The following is a 23,283-nucleotide window of genomic DNA, read 5'->3' as shown; positions in this document are numbered from 1 at the left end:
AGAGTGTCTTCACATCCATGCAAATTCTCTGGACTCCTTATATGACCTATTGCTTACAGAAAGGGAAACCAGACGCACTTTAAGTGTCTGTTGAGGCTAAGGTAGTACAGCTAACATATATTTATTTGTAGTTTTACTGATTACATACTTGTATTTCTTTCATAAGTGCCCAAAGTATTTTCTATGCTTAGACTTTTAAAAGAGTAATTGGTTGGAAGTTTCAAAACGCACCTGGCAGTCATTATCTTGTTAGATGGAGTTTACAGTTCTATAGAGTAAAACATGTAAGTCTCAGGTCTATCTAAAATGTGCCTAGGTTTGTTTGCTTGCCTGCCTTCCTTCCTTCCTCTCTTTCTCTTTCTTTCCCTTTTTCCTTTCTCTCTCTCTCTCTCTCTCTCTCTCTCTCTCTCTCTCTCTCTCCATCTCCCCCTTCTCAGCCGGGCAAGCATGGTGCCACTGAGCCACATCCCTGGCCCCAATTTTTTTTTTTTCTTTTTCTTTTCAGTACCAGGGATTGAACCCAGGACCTTATACTTGTGAGGCAGGCAGGCCTGGTGCCACTGAGCTAAATCCCTGGCCCATTAGGTTTACTTTCTGACTGATGTGTGTACATTTTTGTTTGTTTCTCAAATATAGAGTTGCCAAATGCTGTTAAATCAACTGAGAGAAATAACAGGCATTCAAGATCCATCCTTCCTTCATGAAGCTTTAAAGGTTGGTTTTCAGTACCCTCTTAGTCAAGAGGCTTTAAAACAATTATCCATATCCTAGTTGTGTTTGTTCAAGCTATTTTTATGCCAACATTAAAATTCATGTAGGGGTAGGGCCGGGGATTTGGCTCAGTGGTTCCGCTGCCTGCCTCGCAAGTGCAAGGGCCTGAGTTCAATCTCCCATACCCCCCCAAAAAATCATAGGGACAGGAACTCTACACATCAGGTAGCCTGGTTTCTTCAACATGTACTGTGGAAAGCTGGGGGAAACTTGTGGGAAAAACAGCACAGAGTAAAGAGATTTAATTTTAAGAATCAAATAATTGTACTATGTAGAGCATATATGGATCCTGATTGAAATCAGTAAACTAGCCAGGCATGGTGGCACACGCCTGTAATCCCAGCACTCGGGAGGCTGAGGTAGGAGGATCACTGTGAGTTCAAGACCAGCCTGGGCTGCATAGTGAGTTCCCGGGCAATCTCAACTACATAGTGAGGCCCTGTCTCAAAAAAAAAGAAAAGAAAAGAAAAATCAATAAACTGAACAGTATTTGAAGTAACAAAGTTTGAATTGGTAGTTTGATATTTTAAATAAGTATTGTTTCTGTAAGCATTGTGGGTTTTATTTGAAAATAAAACACTTTGAAATGTTAATGAAATGATAAAGCGCTTAGGATTTGCCTCAGAATATCTGGAAGATGTACAGATAAAACAAGATTGGCCATGTCTTGCTAATCGTTAAAACCAATCAATAGCTACATGAAGTTCATTTATTCATTCTTCTCTTGTATGTTTTGGACATTTTTCCTAATAAAAAGTTCAAAACAGATATCATCCCTACAACATAGTAATTAACTTGATATTTTTATTGTAGAGCTTGATTTCATTTGGAATCTCTGTTAATTGTCATCTCCCTTTTTGACATATTGTACCTTAGCTAGTTTGTGAAATCAGTAGTAATAGTATCTGAAACAATAATTACAAGTGTGCAGCAAATTTCATTTTTGTTTGTTATGGGAAATCAAGGTATGGCAACTTGCTTCCTGTAACGAGGTGTTTCTTATACCTTCGAGCAAATTAGACTTACTGTCCCTTATTATACTTTTCTTTTCCTACTTTTGACCCTTCATTTATTTAGTATGCCATCAAAATAGTAGGGAGGTATAACCAAAAAACTGTCTTCTTACTTAAATTCTGTGGTGCTCTACTTTTGAAATTCCTGGGGTTTTTTTCTGTCCTTAGGCCAGTAATGGTGACATCACCCAGGCTGTCAGCCTTCTCACTGATGAAAGAGTTAAGGAGCCGGGTCAAGACACTGTTGCCACCGAACCATCTGAAGTAGAAGGAAGTGCTGCCAACAAAGAAGTGTTAGCAAGTAGGTATCTCTTGTCTTGGTCCTTCTTGAAAGTAGCAAAATAACAAGAATTAGTGTATATGAGTTTCCTGTCAATCACATCAACCCTTTGAATAGTGAATATTGAGCCATTACTGTATGCCAGGCACAATTCCAATCTCTTAAATGTTTTTTCTCATTCATTCCTTCATTCATTCATTTTGTGGTACTCGTTCAGTGAACACCAACTGTGTGCCAACTGTGTCAGGCACTTTTCAATCCCTACCTTTTTGTAGCTTATGGTTTAGTTGAGGCAAATCAGCATATAAATTATATAGTATATTAGAACATGAAAAATAGCATAGAAAAAGATAAAGGCTGAATGAAAGAAATGGAAAAGGGAGATCTGAAATTTCAAGTAGATTGGGCCTTTTGAGGAGGCACCAGGCTGGGTAGGAAGTCACCAGAGGACCTAAGATGGGAGTGTACCTAGCTTGCTTAAGGAGACCAGAGCTGAGGCTGAGTGAGAAGGGTACTAAGAGTCATGGTGGGAGCAGGAGACGAATCACTCAGTGCCTTTATGAGTGTTGGCTTTATTCCAAGTTGAGTTAGCATTGGCGAGTTTGGAGCAGAGAAATGATGTAAAGTGGTGCCCATTTTCTAAAGACCATGTTGACTGCTATGTTGAAAACAGAATATGGAGGAAGGATAGTAAATAGCATGTGTTGGGCCTCGGAGCCCAGGACTAGTAGGAGACTATTGCACATGATGGAGGCATGGGCCAGCGACACGGGGAGGGCTAAGAAGTGCTCGCATCTCACTGTATAGCCTGCTTTGGATAAAGGCAGTAGAATGTGCTTAGAGAGCAGTATTGTTACAGAAAGAGGGAAGTTAAAGATGACTCTACTTTCCTAAAAGCACCTGAAAGAATGGAGTTCCATTTAGCCGAGATAGGAATAACTGCAGGTGGAACAGGTTTAGGATGGAGAACAAAGAGATCAGTTTTGATAATAGTAAGTTTGAAATGCATTAGACATTCAGGTAGAGGTGTCAGAAGGGCTGTGGACACCCAGGGGCACAGTTGAGGGAAGTGATCCAGACTGGAGGAGTGGGTTTAGGGAAAAGGTTCAGTGGCTGAGCACTGGATGTTCCCAGTGTTGAGAGGTCTGAGGAGGGGATGAGCATTAGGGAATACTAGAAAGGTGGTCCTGTGGAAGTCAAGGAGGCTTCTGGGAGGACAGAGCCACAAGCAGGGTCACATGGTGCTAGTGGATGTTTGCAGTAGTAAGCTATCCTGAATAATGGTGCCAGAGTGTTCTTATGTCTTTTAGTGCACATTGTGACTTTTTTCAGTCAGCATTTTTCTTTTTGAGATTCACCCATGTTAAAGATAATAATTATATTCTTATGAGTTTATTTTCACTGATGATACAGTATTTAAGTTGTTCAGAAGTTTTTGCTGTTATAACAAGCTACTGTCAGTTGTTTGGGTTCATATTTCTTATGGATATATGCAAGAGTTCAGTATATACAGCTACTGGTAAAGTTAGTGTGTATTAAGATATGCTCATTTTCAACTGCCTTTGTCACTTAATTATTGCTGAGACCCAATATTTGATATCCACATGCTAAAGGAGGAGAGGTTTATCGGCTCACAGATTATAGAGGTTTCAGTCCATAGTCAGCCAGCTCAAAGGCTGAACAGCATGGTGGACGGGCCTGGGGGGAGCACAGGAGTCTGAAAGCAGTAAGAGATCAAGGGAGGAACTGGGAAGGGAGATACATGCCCAGTGTGGCCCACCTCTTCCAACCAGAACCTGCCTCTTAACAGCAAGTCAGCTATAAGCCATCATAGTCTAGTCCTCTTTCAGAAGTCCTGCCTATGAGCTCCTGAGACTTTAGGGTGACATTCAGATAGAAACCATAGCATCAGCTTTATAGGTAGAGAATATTTTCGAAAATGATGTTTTTATCTATTTATACTACCATTAATAGGGTTTGAGAATACCAGTAGTGCTCAAGCTTGTTATGTCAGATTGTGCAATTGTTGCCCCTCCTTTTAATGTGAAATATTTTCTTTATAATTAGAATTTTAAAAATTAGTATTGAGATTGAGCATCGTTCTGTTTTTGGCCATTGCATTTCCTCTCCTGTGAAATTTTTCTCTATCTTCTGCTGGCTTTTTTTGCCCCCTTCCTTTCTTTCTTTTTTTGTTTTGTTTTTTGAGACAAGGACTCACTATGTAGTTTAGGCTAGCTTTGAACTCACTGTGTAGGCCAGGCTGGTCTCCAACACATGGCAATCCTCCTGCCTCTGCCTTCTGAGTGCTGTAATTACAGGCATGTACCACAGTGGCTGGCTTCTGCTGGCAGTTTTGTTTGCTTCTCAGTAATTCTTAATATTATCTTACAGATATTGATCTACTGTATTAGTAATTCTAATCCATTTTTCTGAATTTATATGTTGTAGGTATTTTCTTCCTTTTGGTAACTTGTGTTTTTACATTATAGTGATGAACCAAAGAGCTGAATTTTACTACAGTTGTATTTATCATTCTTTTTCTGTCCTTTTTGGTTAGTTTTTGCTTTTTTGTTTGTTTGTTTTGTTTTTTGTGTGGTTTTTGTTTTTTTGAGATAAGGTCTTGCTATGTATTCCAAGTTGGCCTTGAACTCTCCTTCTGCCTCAGCCTCCTGAAGGCTGGAATTACAGGCATGTGCCACCACGCCCAGCTGGTTTTTTGTTTAAGAATTCATTATACCCTGAAATCAGAATAATAATTTATTTTAACATTCTGTGCTCTGCCCTTCGCATTTAAATCTTTATTTTTATCTGAAGTCAGTTATTTTTGGTATGAAATAAAGCAGGGATACAATTACATTTTTTTCCCTATAGATAGCTATTCAGTTTTCCCAGTGCCTTTTATTGAGTAGACTATACTTACCCACTGTTCTTCAGTATTTGCTCTTATCTCTCAGCATATTTGTTTTCATTTCTTTTGCGTGTATACCTAGTAGTGGAATTGTTGGGTTAGATCAACTTTTGGGGTAATATTTCTAAGAGAGGACTCTAGTTTTCACAACAAATAATATTAGTATACTTTAATCTGATCAAATACTAAGAAATTTCCCTGGTTATTTCTTTTTCTTTCTTTCTTTTTTGTTGTTGCTGTTTGTTTTGTTTATGGTACTAGAGATCGAACTCTGGACCTTACATTTGCAAGGCATGTGCAGTGCCACTGAGCTAAATCCCTGGCCCTTCCCTGGTTATTTCTTTAACACTATTTATAATTGGTTGGTAGGAATAATGATACAGATAAATTAGAATATTAAATACGTTTGAAGTACCGTTTAAAGCCCTCTTATCTGTAAATTTCTCCTTTTTCTTCCAATTTTTTTGAGGCAGGATCTCACTGTGTAGTTACTATGTGTTGACTTTGAATGCCTGCCTGCCTGGCTGCCCACCTGTCCTGCCACTGCCACTGGGCCCAACTGTGGTGCAATTAAATTCATCATGTAGGCCCAAATCTGCCTCAAACTCCTGATTCTCCTGCCCCAGCCTCCTGAATGTTAGGATTACAGGCATATGCCACCATCCATACCAGTGTTTATAGTATTGCAATTTAATGTTCAAAGAAATAAAGACCTTTTGTTCTTTAAAATTGAATATACTTTGGAATTTGCTGCTGACTGTATTTTGAGACAGGGTCTTGCTAATTTGCCCAGGCTGGCCTTGAACTTGTTACCCTCTGCCTCAGCCTCCTGGAGTGCTAAGATTAAAATTGTGCACCACCGTGCCCAGTTGTGGGAATTCTTTTTACATTCTGTGTAGGTCCCTTATCAGATACATTTTGCAAAAACTCTCTCCCATTCTGTAGTTGTCTTTACTTTTCTTGATGTTGTCTTTTGAAGCCCAAAGATTTTATTTTAATGTCAAATTTATCTAGTTATCTCTTTTAGTCACTTACATTTTGGATGTTAGATCTAAGATGCCATTGTGCAGTTCAGAGTTAAGATTTATACCTTTGTCTTCTTTTGGAAGTTTTAGATCTTATTTTCAGAGCTTGATCCATTTTAAGTTAATTTTTGTCGATGGTCTTAGGTAAAAGTTCAGCTTCATTTACATGTGAGTATCCTGAGTACAACTTATTGAAAAGATTTTCTTTTCCTATTGAGTTGTCTTGGTATTTCCATTGAAAATTACTCGTTGATAAACATGAAGGTTTATTTCTGGACTCTGAATTCTGTTCCATTGATCTTTGTGCCTGGTCTGTGCCAGTAGAACAGAGTCTGCAGACTTAATTACTGAAGTTTTACAGTACCTACGGGTTTTCTTTTCTTTTTTTGTACTGGGGATCAGACTCAGGACCTTGTACTTGTAAGGCAGGCAAGGTGCCACTGAGCTAAATCTCTTGCCCTTTTTTTTTTTCCTTTTTAAATTAATTTTTTTTCTTATGGTACTAGGAATTGAACCCAGGGCTTTTGCACTGAGCTATATTCCTACTCCTTTCTTTCTTTTTTTTTTTTGTCCCGGGGATCGAACTTGGGAACTTTCACTTGCAAGGCAGGCAGCCATGCTGCTGAGCCAAATACCCAGCCTCTAATCTTTGTTTCCATTGCATTAGTTGGAACTTCTAGAGCTATGATGAGTAAAAACAGACATGTTTGTCTTTTTAATTGGTTTGAAAGGAAATGTGTTTAACACTTTACAGCTAAGTAGACAGTATGCTGTGAACTTATGGATATTTTTCTCAGCTAAAAATGTACTTCTCTCTTCCTGATAGGCTTGGCAAGTTTATCCTGAAAGCAAGTTAAATGTTATCAGATATTTCTTCTGTTTCTGTTGAGATCATTTTTTTTTCCTTTAGTTGTTAAGAAAACACAATTTTCTAATATTAACTGAGTATTTTTTCCTATAATGAATTTAATTTGGTCTGAATGTGTAATTTTTTGTATATTACTAGATTCTCTTTGCTAATATTTAGGGTTCTTTGGGTGTTTCTGTGATCATGTGTATATTATCATTTTTCCTTATTCATTTTGGTTTTTGTTGTTTTTTTGGGACATGGTCTTCCTATGTAGTTCGGGCATAGTAGTTGAACTTACTATGTGGCACAGGCTTGCACTGAACCTGTGGCCATCCTCCTGCCTCAACCTCCTGAGTGCTGGCATATAGGTGTGTGCCACTATGCCTAGATTCTTATTTTTGACTGGTTTGGTATATGTTTACTGCTATGCTGACTTCATAGATATGAATTGAATCTATCCTCCGTTTTCTGGAAGAGTTTGTATAAGATTGAGTATCTCTTCTAAAATGTTTCATACTTAGCTGATGCCTTGCAATGATAGAGACTATTTAACCTACAGGTGTAGAATATATTTTTGACTTTTATAGAAGAGTTCATTCCATTTCAGTAGCTTTTGTTATGCTCTTGGCTAGTATAATGTTATAGGATAGCTAGCTAGCTGTAAGGCTATTCTTTTGACTCTGGGACAGAGAAATAAAGTTGTTCTGCTACAGATAAGCCATCATAGTGACAGCTAGAGAGTATATCTGGTTTCAGGAATGTTTTGATTTTTTTTCCTTCTGTACTGCAAACAGGGCAATTTCCAGTGTGTAGGCTAATTAAATTGTTATTTATCTTACAGAAGTGATAGATCTTACTCATGATAACAAAGATGATCTTCAGGCTGCCATTGCTTTGAGTCTATTGGAGTCTCCCAAAGTTCAAGCTGATGGAAGAGATCTTAACAGGTTATTGTGTTAATAAATAATGTTTGTTCCTCACATTTTTGTGTAGGTCAAAGGCAATAGCTTTATGAGTGCCACTCAGGAATAATTCTGCTAAGTATCTTTAGTAGCACCTGCATGAAATTTCTTTTAGGAGAGGCAATGCACATTGGTTTGCTTTCCTTTTTGGCTTATTTTTGGAATAACCAAACAGGAGGAAGTCTGAGAGTAGACGTCTACAGTTTTTGTAGTTCATTTGCTAGCGGAAAACAAGAACCTAGTTTTCCATGTATCTGGTAAACATTCATTCCTCTTATCAACTTTAAGTGTGTGCTGTTGGATATTTTTAAATGGAAGTTATCATTCAACTCCCTGTCTCAGGAGGAGCCAGAGAGTATATTATTTGAATTGTTACTGATTTGGTGATTATCTGGTGCTATTCAGAAACATCCATTTTCAATGGTGGTCAGTTTCTGTCCTGTTGCTCTTTCACTGCTGAGTTGTTTCTTTTAAGGAACATGGAGGGTGTGGGGATATTTTTTGCTAGACTATTTGGAGGCTCTATGCTTTGGCACAGTGGCTCTCTTGCCCTTTTCTTTAGCAAGGACTTAGGGCATTGTGTGGTTAACAGAAAAATTTGAATACAGTATTATAGTCATTACTAGTCTTAAATCTCAACTCAGTTCCATTATGGACCACTTACTGTCTGTTATGGGAGGGTTAAAGTTTCTGTTTAAGCCTTGCTTTTTATTTACATAATAATCTTATAGCTACTGCATATCCAGTGGTTACCCAATAAACAGTTTTGGGGAATTTTGAATTTTCTATGAAAGATTACCAATATCCTGCATATACTATTGTTGTCCTTTAACTTTTTTTTTTTTGGATGTGTTACATGTTGGCACAAATACTGTATAGGATGCATGAGGCAACCTCTGCAGAAACTAAACGCTCAAAGAGAAAACGCTACGAAGTCTGGGGAGAAAATCCCAATCCCAGTGACTGGAGGAGAGTAGATGGCTGGCCAGTTGGGCTGAAAAATGTTGGCAATACATGTTGGTTCAGTGCTGTTATTCAGGTATGATATTTTAAAGAGCCTTTTCTTCTGAAAATAATTTATTTTTTAAAACTGAAATAAGAAAACATAACTTCAAAAACATTAAATTTGATCCTTTGGTTCATGAATTTCTGTTTCACACCATGTGTATGAAGTGGCACCCCTCAAATCTTGTTACTATTGGCATATTACCTGTATGGTATGAAAAAAGTTAAAACTTCTAGGCACTGAGGTGCATGCCTGTAATCCCAGCTGCTCAGAAGGCTGAGGCAGGAAGATTGTATGGTCAAGGCCACCCTGGGCAACTTAGACGTATCTCAGCATAAAAATAAAATGAATTTGTAGCTCAGTGGTAGAGTGTTCCCTGTAGTCCATACCCAGGATGGGGGGGGTAAAACAGGTAAAATCCAGGTAGTATTTCCTGTAGCATTATTGAATGTTGGCTGTTTTATGTGTTTTAGATTTAGATGTTCTGATGTCTACATTAGTACTTGAAATGACATCTGCTGTTGTAGTATATTAAATGTTTAAGGTAAGCATTTAGTGACCACTACTTTAAGGCGGTGCTAGAGTGAGCAAGGAGAGATCAGTTATTGAGAAGGTGCTACCATACACACCTAGGCAAAAGATAAAAGCCTGTGGGAAAGATGTAGCCAAAATTGTGGGAGGAAAGAAGTAAAGACATTCTTGAGATCCAGGCTTAGTGGCACATGCCTGTAATCTCAGCACTCTGGGAGGATCCCATGTTTGAGCCCAGCATGGTCAATTTAGTGACTTAGTAAGACCCTGTCTCAAAATAAAATATGGGCTAGTATGTAGCTAAGTGTAAAGGCCCCACCTTCAGTCCCCAGTACTGCAAAACCAAACAAACAACAGCAAAAACTTTTTTTTTTTTGGTACTGGAGATTGAACTCAGGGACCTTGCACTTACGAGGCAGGTGGCAGCACAACTGAGCTAAATCCCCGGCCCAGCAAAAACTGTTGAGATCAGATCTATAGGATTTGTCAAGCAGTCTATGCAAGAGAGAGTTGAGAAACACCAGTGTTTCTGGCCCAAGTAACCATGTGGATTACAGTGCCATTTGATTTCAGATTTTTAGATTAGGAATGCTCCGCTGGTAAAATCTCTAAATATACCAAAGTCCAGAAAACTCCAAAATATGAAACTTCTCTAGTTCAGATATTTCAGATATTTGATACTCAGCCAGTCAGTAGTAGGATTTCTAGAAATTTGTGTTTGCTTTTTCTTTTTTTTTCTTTTTTTTTTTTTTGAGACAGGGTCTCAAATTGTAGTTCACACTGGCCTTGAGCTCACTGTATAGCCCAGGCTGGCCTAGAACTGACAGCGATCCTCCTGCCTCAGCCTCCTGACAGCTGGAGTTATAGATCCTCTTGCTCCATGTCCTATTTCTATGAAGATTATGTCTTAGCACAACTCTAAGAAGAAAACTTTCAAGAAGATATTTAATTCATTTAGGTTGGAAGATTTATTGAGTACATGATAAAAGGACAAAAGGCCAGTCTGAGAATTTAATGAGGGTAGTTAATGACCATAAGTTCAAAGTTAGATGGAGGGAGAAAAAAAAGACAGGAAGGAGGCCAGGCGTGGTGGCTCATGCCTGTAATCCCAGCACTTGAGAGGCTGAGGCAGGAAGATCGCTGTGAGTTCGAGACCAGCTGAGCTACATAGTGAGTTCCAGGTCAGTTTCAACTACATAGTGAGACCCTGTCTCAAAAAACCAAAAAAAAAAAAAAGACAGGAAGGAGGCCAGGCGTGGTGGCTCATGCTTGTAATCCCAGCACTTGAGAGGCTGAGGCAGGAAGATCGCTGTGAGTTCGAGACCAGCTGAGCTACATAGTGAGTTCCAGGTCAGTTTCAACTACATAGTGAGACCCTGTCTCAAAAAACCAAAAAAAAAAAAAAGACAGGAAGGAACTGATGATTAAGGAGAAAGGAATAAGATCATCTTGTATGGGTCCCTGCTGAAGGCAAGCAACAGGTGTCTTTGAGGATGATTGAACTAATATGTTGGAAAATTCATTGTGGTCTGAGAGAGATTTTCCAAACATGTGACCTGAGGATTACATATTTCAGGTGTTGATATATCCTGGATATGGAGTACAGCTGGAATGAATGACTGTGTCACTGTCAGGAAACCTAGAGATGTCTGGGCTGGAGGATGTGCATGAGTCCTTCCACGATAATGGACACCTGCTTTATGTCTAGCACTGTTCTAGGCTTTTGAGATATAGGAGTGAACAGAACACACACAGCTGTGACCTTAGGGAATTTAAATTCTCATGAAGGGTGATGGACAATAAACTAAAACCTAACTGAATGATGGGCAGAGAGATTTACCTCAGTGGTGCCGCCGGCTGCCCTGCAAGTGCAAGATCCCGAGTTCAATCCCCAGTACCAAAAAAAAGAAACAAAACTAACTGAATGATTAACTTTCCAAGTAAATATATGTAATATGTTAGGCTGTGATTGGTCCCATAGAAAAAGAGCAGAATAAGAGAGACTGAAATTGCTTCAGGAGAAGTGGAAGCCAGTCATAATAGTAATGGTGATGTTAAGTAGGTCTCTTTGAGGGGATAATCCTGGAGCTAATGTGATTGGAATAAAAATATTTCAGGGGAAGGAACACAGCCATGCCGCTAAGGCAGAAAGGGGCTAGGTGTGTTCAGGGGTAATCAAGGGTTCCCATGTGGCTGGATGCTAAGAGCAGAGAAGCTGAAGTTGAGGTCAGATGGGCAGGAGTGGCCATCCCTGACCCAAGCATGAAAAGGTTCCATTTGGCCACTGGGGAAAGCAGGATGAAGAGCAGGACCTGCTGCATTCATCCTGGGAGTGTGGCTTGAGCCAGGCTGGTAACTATAAAAGTAGTTAGATTCTTGATATATTGTAAAGGCACGGCTTCAGAGAATCCCATAGGTTGGCTGTTGACTGAAGTCACCCAGAAGGATGACAGGACTTGGAGTAATAAGTTTTTACCAGATGCGAGTCTTCAGTGACTCTTAAGCTCAATTTTGGTTCATGTTAGGTACACATTTGAGTTGGTGAGGGAATGTTCTGGAAGCAGGGAGGCCACACACAGTGGTCTAGGTGAGCAGTGGTGGGTTTAAGGGTAGAGCAGCTGGGGAGCAGGTGGGCAGGAGGTTGTAAGTATCACCAGGGCTGTAGTCCAGGGGCCTTGAGGTTTACTGTGTATGAATGCTTAAGAAAGGGAAAAGACATACTATTCTGACATTCTAAACTTTGGTGACTGGGAGGAGATAAGTAAATGATACAGAGAACACAGGGGAAGCAGCTGGTGTTAGAGAAAGAACCATATTCATAATGGGTTAGAGCTTGCATGTTTTGATTTTTAAGAATAATGGCATTTTAGCCGGGTGTGGTGGCACACTCCTGTAATCCCAGCACTCGGGAGACTGAGACAGGAGGATCGCTGTGAGTTCGAGACCAGCCTGGGCTACATAGTGAGTTCCAGGTCAGTCTCAGCTACATAGTGAGACCCTGTCTCAAAAAACAACAAAAAACAAAACAAAACAAAACGAATAATGGCATCTTTGAGGAAAGATTCTGGCAGGGTAAGAAGTAGAATGAGGTCACCAGACTGTAAAGCTGCTTTTCCCACGTAGAACAGAAACTCTGGAATCTTGAGTGGCTAGCAAAGTAGAAATGGAGGTACACTGATATCAACAAGTATATGGGAAAAGGAGAGATCATCTGAGGCTGGAGCTGGCCACCTCACAACCCAGGAAAGTGTGGTGGCAGCACAGCCCTGGTGTCCATGCCCTGTTGGCTGATGTGAGAGAGAAGGGTATTGGTGCCAAGGCAGATGCTGCCATTTTGACTCTGACGTCAGGAAGCAGACCTGGGGTTTTAGAATATGGGAAAGTATGGTTTTTTTTGGGGTGGGGGGTATGTTTTTTAGTTCTGATTGCAAAGTTTTGCCTGTTTTCTACCAGGATACTGCTTTGAGAAGTCCAGTGTGCAGCCTAGAGAGGTTTTCATTTGAGGAATATTTTGGGATGAGTTACATTCATGCAAGGGAGTTTTAAAAATTAACTTTAAAAGATATAGTAGAAAAAGTATAATTTACGAATAAAAGGAATCCTTCTCATTCAGCTGTAGGGTGTCCCTAGAGATTCCTGATGTTAGCTCCACCCCTCCTGCACTCCCTGCCCTAGGGGTTGGACCCAGGTCCTGGCTCCAGGGCTGCACTCCCAGCCCTTCTATGTTTAGTTAAGACAGATCTCCACTAGGTTGTCCAGCATCAAACTTGGGATCTTCTACATCAGCCTTAGAATAGATGGGATTACAGGCATCTCTTACTTTGTACAGCTAAACTTAAAACAATGTTTATGATAGAGTTGAGGATTCTGCTGTTCTCGCCACCCTGTTTATGATATAAATCTCTGCTGATGAGCCCATTCTTCCTCCCACAGACATAACCACACGTGTGTAGCCCCAAACAATATATAGGGTATTGTTTTAGATGTTATTAAATGTAGTATACACAGTATTCTATTTTTCTGTAACCCTTGTTTGAACAAAATGTATTTCTGAGATTTATCCACATTGATACATAGTTCTTGTAAATTCAGTTTCACTGTGGTATAGTACTGTTTTTTTTAATTCATTTATTCATTCATTTATTTTTTGAGACATGGCCTTCCTTTGTAGTTCAGGCTGGCCCTGTACTCAATATTTTATAGAAACATTTTTCTGCAATGTTATTTTATTTTATTTTATTTTTTGGTACCGGGGATTGAACTCAGGTCCTTGTGCTTGCAAGGCAGGCCACCAAACTGCTGAGCTAAATCACCAGCCCTGCAATGTTATTTTTAATGACTACGTAATCATCTATAATATAAATGTGGTATAATTTAATGTATTCATCTTTCAAGGCTTTAGTTTATTTCTATTGTTTTACCTAAAGGGTTAACAGTTTTGTTAATTTTTGTATAACTGGTATTATTTCCTTGGAAATAATAGTAGAATTGTTAGGTTGACAGTTACTCGTGCTTTTAAATATGAATGAAAATACAGTGAAAGCAGTTTTTTTCTGCATTATATTGAAAGAAAAGATAAGTTAATTTTCTTTCTTTCAGTCTCTCTTTCAGTTGCCTGAATTTCGCAGACTTGTTCTCAGCTATAGTCTGCCACAAAATATCCTTGAAAATTGTCGGAGTCACACGGTAAGTTGGTGCTTAGGCATTTCTTTTCTGTCACTTAGTTTCTTTCATCCCAAACCAAAGGCCTTTTTACTGGGCTGTACTGCAAACCCTTTTCTATTTTTTAGTTTGAGACAGAGCCTTACTAAGTCACTGTTCCCCAGGCTGAGCTCAAGCTTGTGACCCTTTTGCCTAGAAAGGATGACAGGCCTTCACCACCAGCCTGGCTGAGCCTCATATTTATTTGTTTGTTTGTTTGTTAGGGAGGATCTTGCTATGTAGTTCAGGCTAGCCTTGAGCTCATTATATAGTCCAGGCTGGCCTTGAACTAATGGTGATCCTCCTGCCTCAGCCTCCCTAGTGCTGGGATTACAGGTGTGCACTGCCATGCCGAGCATTAAATTTTTGACTAAAGTTGAAAACTTTGGCTTTTGCTAATATTTGTTTTTACTTCTCTTCTTTTTTTGTTTGCAATGCTGGTTTCCTAACCCAGGGCTTTGTGCATGTTAGGCAAAGTGCTCTACCACTGAGCTACATCTCCAGATCTTTTATTTTAATTTCTAAATGGCTCTTTTTCCTTCTTTGTGATAAAATTAAAAGTTTGCAAAAAAAAATTTAAGTAGGTATAAAATTAGAAAAACAATTCTAAGAATGTGGTGAGCCAGCCCGCCTGTGTCAGCTGTGCTGCCCTGGGTAGGGACACTCAGAATACCTGTGTGTTGCTGTGTGTGAGTTATCCTTCCCTCTGCATTGGCTGCTCAGGCCAAGGATGCAGAATAGGTGACCTGGTAAACCTACATCTTCTCAGAAGAGATTCTAGTCTGCACTTGCTTCAGGAGGCAGCTTCCTTCCTGTTTTCTCTTCCTTCCCTGGATTTTAATTAGTGTAATGTGTTCTCCTAACAGAAGAGGGGGCTCAGCTTTAAGGTGTTTCTGTCTTTCCAACAATATTTCTCTTCGACTTCTGTGTAATTTTTGAGTTTTGAGTAATTCTCTGTTCTTGTCTGTGTCCCTGTGATGTACTTTGAGGTCTTAACTCTTAGACCTAGGTAAAAAATGAGTTAGAGATTCACAACTTCTCTCTTTATATATTGATCTTCGAAATAAGATGTTATATATGAGTACACATGGCTGTGTTTTCTGTAGGAAAAGAGAAATATCGTGTTTATGCAAGAGCTTCAGTATTTGTTTGCTCTTATGATGGGATCAAATCGAAAGTTTGTAGACCCTTCTGCAGCCCTGGATCTGTTAAAGGGAGCATTCCGATCATCTGAGGAACAGCAGGTACTCTCAGGTTTCGAGACATGCCTTATTAATGTTACTGTGATATAAATGTTACTGTGATGTTGCTTATTCAAATAACAAGCTGTGAACATGACTAAGTAGGACTGTAGGTGCCTATTTTTGCCCTTCATTTTACTTAGCAGGTGGTAAGAGAGCAAGCATGTGTAAGAAAAGAGTGTCATGCAGAGGGCTGACAGTCCAGAATGGAAGAAGAAATGGTAGTAGAATAGTAGACTTACACACAGAGGCTGTTGAAACATAAAGGAAGAGCACAGAAAATACCTTAGTGAGACATATTAAAGGGTTGCCAAGAAAAGTCAAGTCCTTGTCCCTTTGTTTTGGGATGATGCAAGTAGAAATCTTATTTTTAATACCATCTAAGACAGTGATGGCAAATCTTTTAGAGCTTTCAGTAATACAAACATCCTGCTGTGGTATGCGTACCCTAAGTTTGTCACCACTGATCTAGGATATAGCTTGGTGGTAGATCACTTGCCTAACACGAGTGAGTCATTGGGTTTCTTCCTCATTTCCACATTAAAAAAATTTTTTTTTGCATTTCTGTAAAACCACCTAAATCTGAGTCCAGCAGCTTTTCTGAGCACATTTTTTTCTTTTTGACATTAATATTTGCTTTTCCCTACTTCCACCTAAAAATTAAAGTTGTCACAATTGGATCTGCTTCTTCAAGTTTCCTTTCTCCGTTCAAATCTCACATTGCTCTAGAAGACTATAGTCTGTTCTTTGAACTTTAATTAATTGGAATATTATGTTTGGTTTTCCCTCACAGACAATAATGACTGAAAGTGGTATAGTTTCAGTTTCTTTTAGGCAAAACTTAGAAGTACCTAACATACTTTGTTTTGTCTCTAGAAGCTAGGTTCCATTATTCTTGTATCTGTGATATTTGGCCCTAAGAAAGAAGTGCTTTCATAGTAATAGAGCTCAATCCTTGATGTGATTAAGGGAAAACTTTTAATTTCCCTGTGTATAGTGTGGCATCTGACTCTTATGCAATTTGTGCCTCTCTTATAGCAAGATGTGAGTGAATTCACACATAAGCTCCTGGATTGGCTGGAGGACGCATTCCAGCTAGCTGTCAATGTTAAGTGAGTGTTGAGGGTTGGTTTATTCATCCTTCTAATTCCCAGTGGCTCTGGGAATTACAATACAGGGAAGAGTCCCTCTGCTCAAGTAGAAATTACTGATTCTTATCAAATTTCATGGGGTAACCATGAACTAGTCTTTATTATGTTTGGCTTTCCCTGTTTATGGATGTAGATGATCCACTGAACATACAGCTGTTTTGCTGAAAAGACCCTAAATGTTAACTAATCCCTTACTTACTTTAACTATACTTGGCTCTTTGTGATTGATGAAAATGAGTTATTTTTAGGGCCGGGAATTTAGCTCAGTAGTTCTGCCTCCTGCTTTTTTGCAAGCCCAAGGTCCCGAGTTTGATCCCCCCATACAAAAAAAAGAAAGAAAATGAATTATTTTTGTTTTTAAATGATGTATGGGCTTTGTGTACTACATATTTGATCCAAATGATACAGAAATATCTTCCTTTTTTTAAAAGCAGCAATCCCAGGAATAAATCTGAAAATCCCATGGTGCAGCTATTCTACGGTACTTTCTTAACTGAAGGGATTCGTGAAGGTAAATTCCGTGCTCCTAATTCTTAGCTTACAGTCATACCGTTCTTATTGTGTCCTTTTGGGGGACAGTATAATGAATAAATTTGAGAGTCAGACAGACCTAGGTCTGAGTATTGGTTCTTTTAGTATCTGGGTTATTGTGGACAGATTGTGAGCTCCTGGGTTCTCAGTCTCTCTCATCTATAAAATGGATAGTCTTTGTTTCAGAGTTGTTAGATTATGTAACATTAGCACAGTTCTAGCATTAATGTCAAATACACAGTGACATTATTCAGTTTTCTCTATGTAGTTTTTCTGAAATAATATCTAACTTCAAAAGATTTTATCGAGGTGAGGTGCCAGAATTGCTTATCTACTCTTAAGCTGCATGATGGACACACCTTTTTTTTTTTAACTACAGAGAATTTTTAATATGTACAAATAGAATGATTATTAAAACCTTCGTGAAGCCCAACATCGCTGCACATAAATATAATCCCAGCTACTAAGGAGGCTGAGACAGGGTATTACAAGTTAGAGGTCACCAGCCTGAACAATGTAGACCTTATCTCAAAATAAGTTTTTTAAAGTGCTGGGACGGTAGCTCAGTGGTAGAGCACTTGTCTAGCATGCACAGGGTCCTAGATTCAATTCCCAGTACTGGGGGTGGGGGACATAAACTGAACCTCACAGCTAATCATTTCCATTCCAAGTCCAATTCTTACCGCAATATTTTTTTTTCTGTTTAGTTATAAAATTTATTATTTAGTTTTTATATTGCGGTTTAACCTAGACTCTTGTGCTTACTAAGCCTGTGCTCTGCCACTGAGCTATACTCCCAGGCTCTAATAATCTTTTTTTTTTTTTTTTTTTTTTTTTTTTTTTTTAGCCTTGATCTCACCATGTAGCAGAGGCTGTCCCTGAACTCAGCAATCCTCATGCCCTGCCTCAGCCTCACAAGTGCTGGGATCACAGGCATGCGCCACCACGTTCAGCCTAATAATCTTTTAAAAACAGTGTAGCACTACTAATCCAAAAAATAGCATTTGGAAATACCAGAAATCTGCCTGGCCTCAAATATCCTGATTTGTATAGTTAATTAAAAAAAAAAAAAAAAAGAATTAATTTTAATCAAGAGTCAGATGTTATACATTTATGATTGGTTGATATATCTTTTAAGCCTCTTCCATATCTGTAAGCTTTACCTCTACCGTTTTTTCCTTGAAATAAATTCTTTGGAGAAACTGGTTTATTTGTAATATTTCCCAGAGTCTGAATTTCACTGCTTGTGTTCCTGTGAAACATATTTAATGTATTTTAATAGTCTCTTCCACTCAGTAAATTGGTAGTTGTATCTGGATGTTTGACCCCATTAGATAAGGCAAGACGAGTATCCAGGGGGTGGGAAAGTCCTTGATTGACCAAGAGACACATGATGTCTAATTTTTACAGCATCCACAGTTGTGAATGGTCCACGCCTGGGTCCACTGGCATGTTGGAGGATGCTGTTCAGGTTTATTATGCACATTTCTGCCCAGGTCTCAGGATGTAGCTGAATTTAAAATGTTGTCTGTGGAGAGCCAGAATGTAGGCTTTCAGTAGTTGTAGTGATGCCTTTGAAAATCAATCTCTCTTTTTGCCCAGGAAAGCCCTTTTGTAACAACGAGACCTTTGGCCAGTATCCCCTCCAGGTAAACGGTTATCGCAACTTAGACGAATGTTTGGAAGGGGCCATGGTGGAGGGTGACATTGAGCTTCTTCCTTCTGATCATTCAATGAAGTATGGACAAGAGGTAAGGTGGATATTTTTACTTGCTATGCCAGTGACAAAGCCATTTAAATAGAGCTGAACTTGCAGGCAAACTAATTTCCCATCATGTTAGGTAATTTAATGTTGAACAGAAATTTATTTGTCTTAAATTTCTCATCAGTTCACACGAGTCATTGAATCTTAGTGCTTTGAAAAATAAATTCTTTACTGAAACTATGAATTTGAGTTAATCATGTAAAGGTTGTATGCTGCTTCTGATGTTTTAAGTATGATCAAGTTTCTCTCTTTCTGTTGAAGCCTACCTGTACCTGAGTAGGGAGAACCCACTGCCTCCATATTTTCGGAGGGTAAAAGTACAGTGATTAACTCCTATGGTATGCCATTTAGAATATTTTCCCTATTACACTATTTATTGTTTCCAATTGTAAAGTCTGCCTTTGCTTTTACAGTTTTTTAAATTTAATTTTTATTTATGTGGGATTTTTGTTATTGTTTTAGTGGGTTGGAAAGGGAGGAAATTAAAGGGAGAGCAAGGGTAATTAATATCTTAAAATTCCAGCTGTGTAAGAAATAGTGAGTAGTGGACTGGGGATTTATCTCAGTGGTTCCACCGCCTGCTTCCCAAGTCGAAAGTCATGAGTTCGATCCCGGTACCACCCCCCCCCAATAGTGAGTAGTGTTTGTAGCATACTTGCTAACACTATAGATTTTGGCTTGTTTGTTTTTCTTTCACTATACATTTTCAACCAAATTGGGGCCTTGTATAATCCACAGGAATTAATATAGGAGAAAAAAGAACTTTGTTGAATTAAAATAGCCTAAAATGAGCCTTGTAGAAAGTGTTGGCACTTGGAGAAAGCTGCTTCCTCCCAGCTTTTCAAGGAAAGAGCTAATTTTGATAGAAGGCATAGGACCTGTGCAAACTTACTGTATTGTCTTATGAAAGAGAAGGAAAGGTCACTAGCTACTCAGACTTCAGTATTCAAGGATGGGAACTCTGAAAATTTAAAAAGCAAAACAAAACAAGTCATTATGCATGTTTATTTAGATTTAGCCCTGAGACAAGCAAGCGCTTGGACTCACCTTGTCTCAACAGGGCATCCAACAGAACTATTTGTACCTTCGGAAAAGGGTTCATAAGAACCTCTGGCATATAAGTGAATTGAACAGAAATGCCATTATTGTTGCAGCCTTTCCTCACCTAGAATCAGTGACAGTTGAAATCTTTGTCAGTGTTTTCTTGAAACTAGTTAGTAGGACTGGTGTTCTTATGATGCATCTGTTTATTGGAACTCAGATTTTTTTTTTTTCTCAGAAACTTGAAGAATGATGAAATCCTGAAGCTATTTCAATTTTCCTTTTTAGACATAAAAGAGAGTCAAGTTATGGTTAATGGTGTGTAAATAGTGTTTTATATATATAGTGTTAGTCTTTTTAGATGATTCTTGGAGAGTTTCTCCTTAGTTATATGTTGTTTAGATCATAATTCCCAATTCTTTAGTTAGGCTGTTTTCTACAGGGTTTGACCCTCTCTTGAATACTGATGACTCATTTAACAAATGAGTGGCATAGATACTGGGTCAGTTCACGTATTCAAGGGTGATTAGTGCTAAGGATGATGAGTGAATAAAATGCTATTTATTGACTAGCTAGTAAATTTGGAGTCTTGAAGAATGTTTATTCATTTTCTAAAAGCATGATTTCAAGTATAAACATTTTATTTTTTATTGGGGTAAAAATGTTTTAGTGTTTGACTTGAATATAAATTCCATACAGAAACAATAAATTTTTTTAAAAATGAGAAACAATACATTTTTTAATGAGGGATGTTTCAAATGTGGCTGTTGGTATTTCCTAAAGTTAATTTCTTTTTCCCCATATCTCCACCCTGGACAAAGCGTTGGTTTACCAAGCTACCTCCAGTGTTGACCTTTGAGCTGTCAAGATTCGAGTTCAATCAGTCCCTTGGGCAACCAGAAAAAATTCATAATAAGCTTGAATTTCCTCAGATTATTTATATGGACAGGTGAGTTCTGGGTTGATTGTTTTCGTGATGTGGTGCAACAATAGAAATGAGCATGTAGTAAGTATATTGTGTATAGGAATCACTTGGAGGTCTTAATAATATAAAATTTTAGATTCAGTAGACCTGGGTTGCAACCCAAGAGTTTGTTGAGCTGGGCATGGTGGCACATGCCTGTAATCCTAGCAGTCAGCCTGAAGTGGGAAAATCGCTGCAAGTTTGAGGCCAGCCTGAGCTACATAGGGAGACCCTGTCTCAAAAAACAAACAAACAAATCTGCATTTCTATGAAGCTCGTAGGGCAGTGAGTGCCCACACTATAACTCATAACCCACTTATTTATTGCAGAGTGCCAACACTACAATTAAACCCGATGCTTGTTGCTGGAAGGATGCTAAGGCGTTGTGGCTTATGTGCAGACAGAAGTCTCTGTGTGCTCACTGTAGTACAGTGCCATAGAATTACCATCCCTGTACCTGGGGTAAAGCAAATGATGCTTCTGATCTCTGACTGCTAGTTGAATAGTTGGGGTTTAGGTGAAAAAACCTTGTTTCTTTCTGGGTAAGGATTGTATGTGGAATAGCTACAGTGTAGTTTTTTCTATTCTGAATACTATCAATGTTCTTGGAGTCCTAGAGAGACTGACTTCACAATATTTTAATCATTTTATTAGAGTCTTGTTTACTGAGGAACAGTTTACATCTTTAAAAAAGGCCACTATTTTTAGATGAATAAACAGTGAATTTTGTCAGATGTAGAAAGTCAAGCAACCACCATCACAGCTGCAATAGAGAACTTTTCCAGAAGATTCTCTTAGGCCCTTTGTAGTCGATCGCTTTCTTCCACACTCCAGGCTCTGGGATCCACTGAACAACATTCTGACCCCACTGTCCTTTTGTCATCCTAGAATGTTGTTGTATTAGTGACATTAATATCTACCCTGTTATAGCTGTTCTTTCCTTAGAAAAAATATTTTTGGTATTCACTTACATTGCTGCATATATCATTACTTTATTTCACTTTATTGCGGAGTAGTACACTTTGTTGTTTTGTTTTGTATTTTGGTGTTGGGGATTTAACCCACAGCCTTGTATATACTAAGAATTCCCTCTACTACTGTAGCTGGGACCTGTACCCTAGGCTCTGTTGAATAGTATTCTTTTGTATGTATGTGCCATGATATTTTTCTATATATAGTTCAGATATATCCAGTTTGGGACTATTATCTATAAAGCTGCCATGAACTTTCACAGACATTTCTTGTGTAAAATGCAGAGGACTAAAATTGCTGGGTTGTATGAAAAATGTATATTTCCCTTGACAAGATATTTTTGTACTGTTTTCTAAAGTAGTTGTATAATTTTGCATTGCAATCAGTAGAATGCGAGAGCTCCATTTGCTCCAAATCCTTGACATCGCTTTAAATTATATGTCTTTTTAATTCTAGCCATTCTGTGGGTGTGGAGAAATACTGTATTTTTCTTTGAATTTACATTTTCCTGAACACAGATGGTGTTGCACATCTTTTTGAATGCTTGAGAGTTATTTGTATGTTTTCTTGGGCAAAGTGTCAGTTCACATTGTGTCCGCTTTTTAACTGCTAGTCTAATCCTGTATTGTAAGAGTTCTAGCTTTTATATTAGGTCTGTGGTATGAGATGAAGGGTTTTGGAGCAAAAGGGAGGCATGTCCAGTTAAAGTAAAGGCACCATAGTTGAAAAACTACCCTTTCTCCCTTTGATTTACCTTAACACTTTTGTCAAAAATTAATTGAAAATAATATTTGTGGACTTTTTTTTTTTTTTTTTTTGTTACCAGAGATTGGATTTAGGACCTTGCATTTGCAAGGCAGGTGGCAGCACCACTGAACTTTATTTCCTTTATTCTTTTGGGCCTATTTTTGAAGTCTATATTTTGTCTCTGGTCTAATCTTAGCTTGTACCATATTGCCTTGAATACGGTGGCTTTATTATATGTCTTAATATCAGATAGTGTCAAAATTGTTTTGGCTGATTCTAGCTTTTTGCATTTCTGTATAAATATTTTGAACTTGTTGGTTTTTACCAAATGACTATTGGGATTTGAATTGTGTTGCACCTATAGATCAATTCAGGGAGAAATGACATCTTAATAATATCGAACCCTTCAGTCCAGGAACATGATGTGTCTGTTTTTCCAAGTCATTATTGATTTCTTAACGGTGCTTTGTAATATTTGGTGTATAAATATTGCACATATTTGATTAAATTTATCCCTAAAGGAATTATGCTTTGCATCATTGTCCAGCTGGGTATGATGACGCACACCTGTAATCCCAACATTCTGGGAGGCTGAAGCAGGAAGATCGCAAATTCAATGCCCATACTGACAGAAATAAAAAATAAAATTTCTGTCCATTTGTTCTTTATGAATACATAGAAATGCAGCTGATATTTTTCCCTTAGGTTGGCATTGCGTCCCTCAGCTTTACTACTTGTTCACTTATTCTCTCTGAAGACTTTCTACATAGTCATGTCATCTACATCTAAGAGCTCACAAATGTAAAGTCCCGAATTTGATCCCC

At 38.5% G+C, this 23,283-nt stretch overlaps 1 protein-coding gene across 7 annotated transcripts in view; it reads left to right on the top strand.

Annotated features, from left to right (window-relative positions):
- Positions 1–641: 641 nt before the first annotated feature.
- Usp28 (ubiquitin specific peptidase 28) overlaps positions 642–23,283 on the top strand; it is a 43,653-nt gene continuing 21,011 nt past the window's right edge. For 4 of the 7 annotated variants that reach the window (XM_019208220.2, XM_033764346.1, XM_019208219.2 and 1 more), the window contains exons 1-10: positions 642–714; positions 1,953–2,085; positions 7,689–7,794; positions 8,689–8,848; positions 13,946–14,032; positions 15,154–15,291; positions 16,327–16,400; positions 16,871–16,950; positions 18,573–18,721; positions 20,598–20,725. In XM_019208220.2, coding sequence (XP_019063765.1) covers positions 646–714; positions 1,953–2,085; positions 7,689–7,794; positions 8,689–8,848; positions 13,946–14,032; positions 15,154–15,291; positions 16,327–16,400; positions 16,871–16,950; positions 18,573–18,721; positions 20,598–20,725 — 1,124 coding nt within the window. In that variant the 5' untranslated portion in view covers positions 642–645. Of the gene's footprint in view, positions 715–1,952; positions 2,086–7,688; positions 7,795–8,688; positions 8,849–13,945; positions 14,033–15,153; positions 15,292–16,326; positions 16,401–16,870; positions 16,951–18,572; positions 18,722–18,994; positions 19,074–20,597; positions 20,726–23,283 lie in introns of those variants that run through there. The other 3 variants (XM_010629453.3, XM_010629450.3, XM_019208221.2) reach the window with 2 other exon arrangements.

This window comes from Fukomys damarensis, unplaced genomic scaffold (assembly GCF_012274545.1).
Source record: "Fukomys damarensis isolate Sample0158 unplaced genomic scaffold, DMR_v1.0_HiC HiC_scaffold_16, whole genome shotgun sequence".
Classification (NCBI taxonomy): domain Eukaryota; kingdom Metazoa; phylum Chordata; class Mammalia; order Rodentia; family Bathyergidae; genus Fukomys; species Fukomys damarensis.
This window is presented reverse-complemented; position numbering and strand designations above follow the sequence as displayed.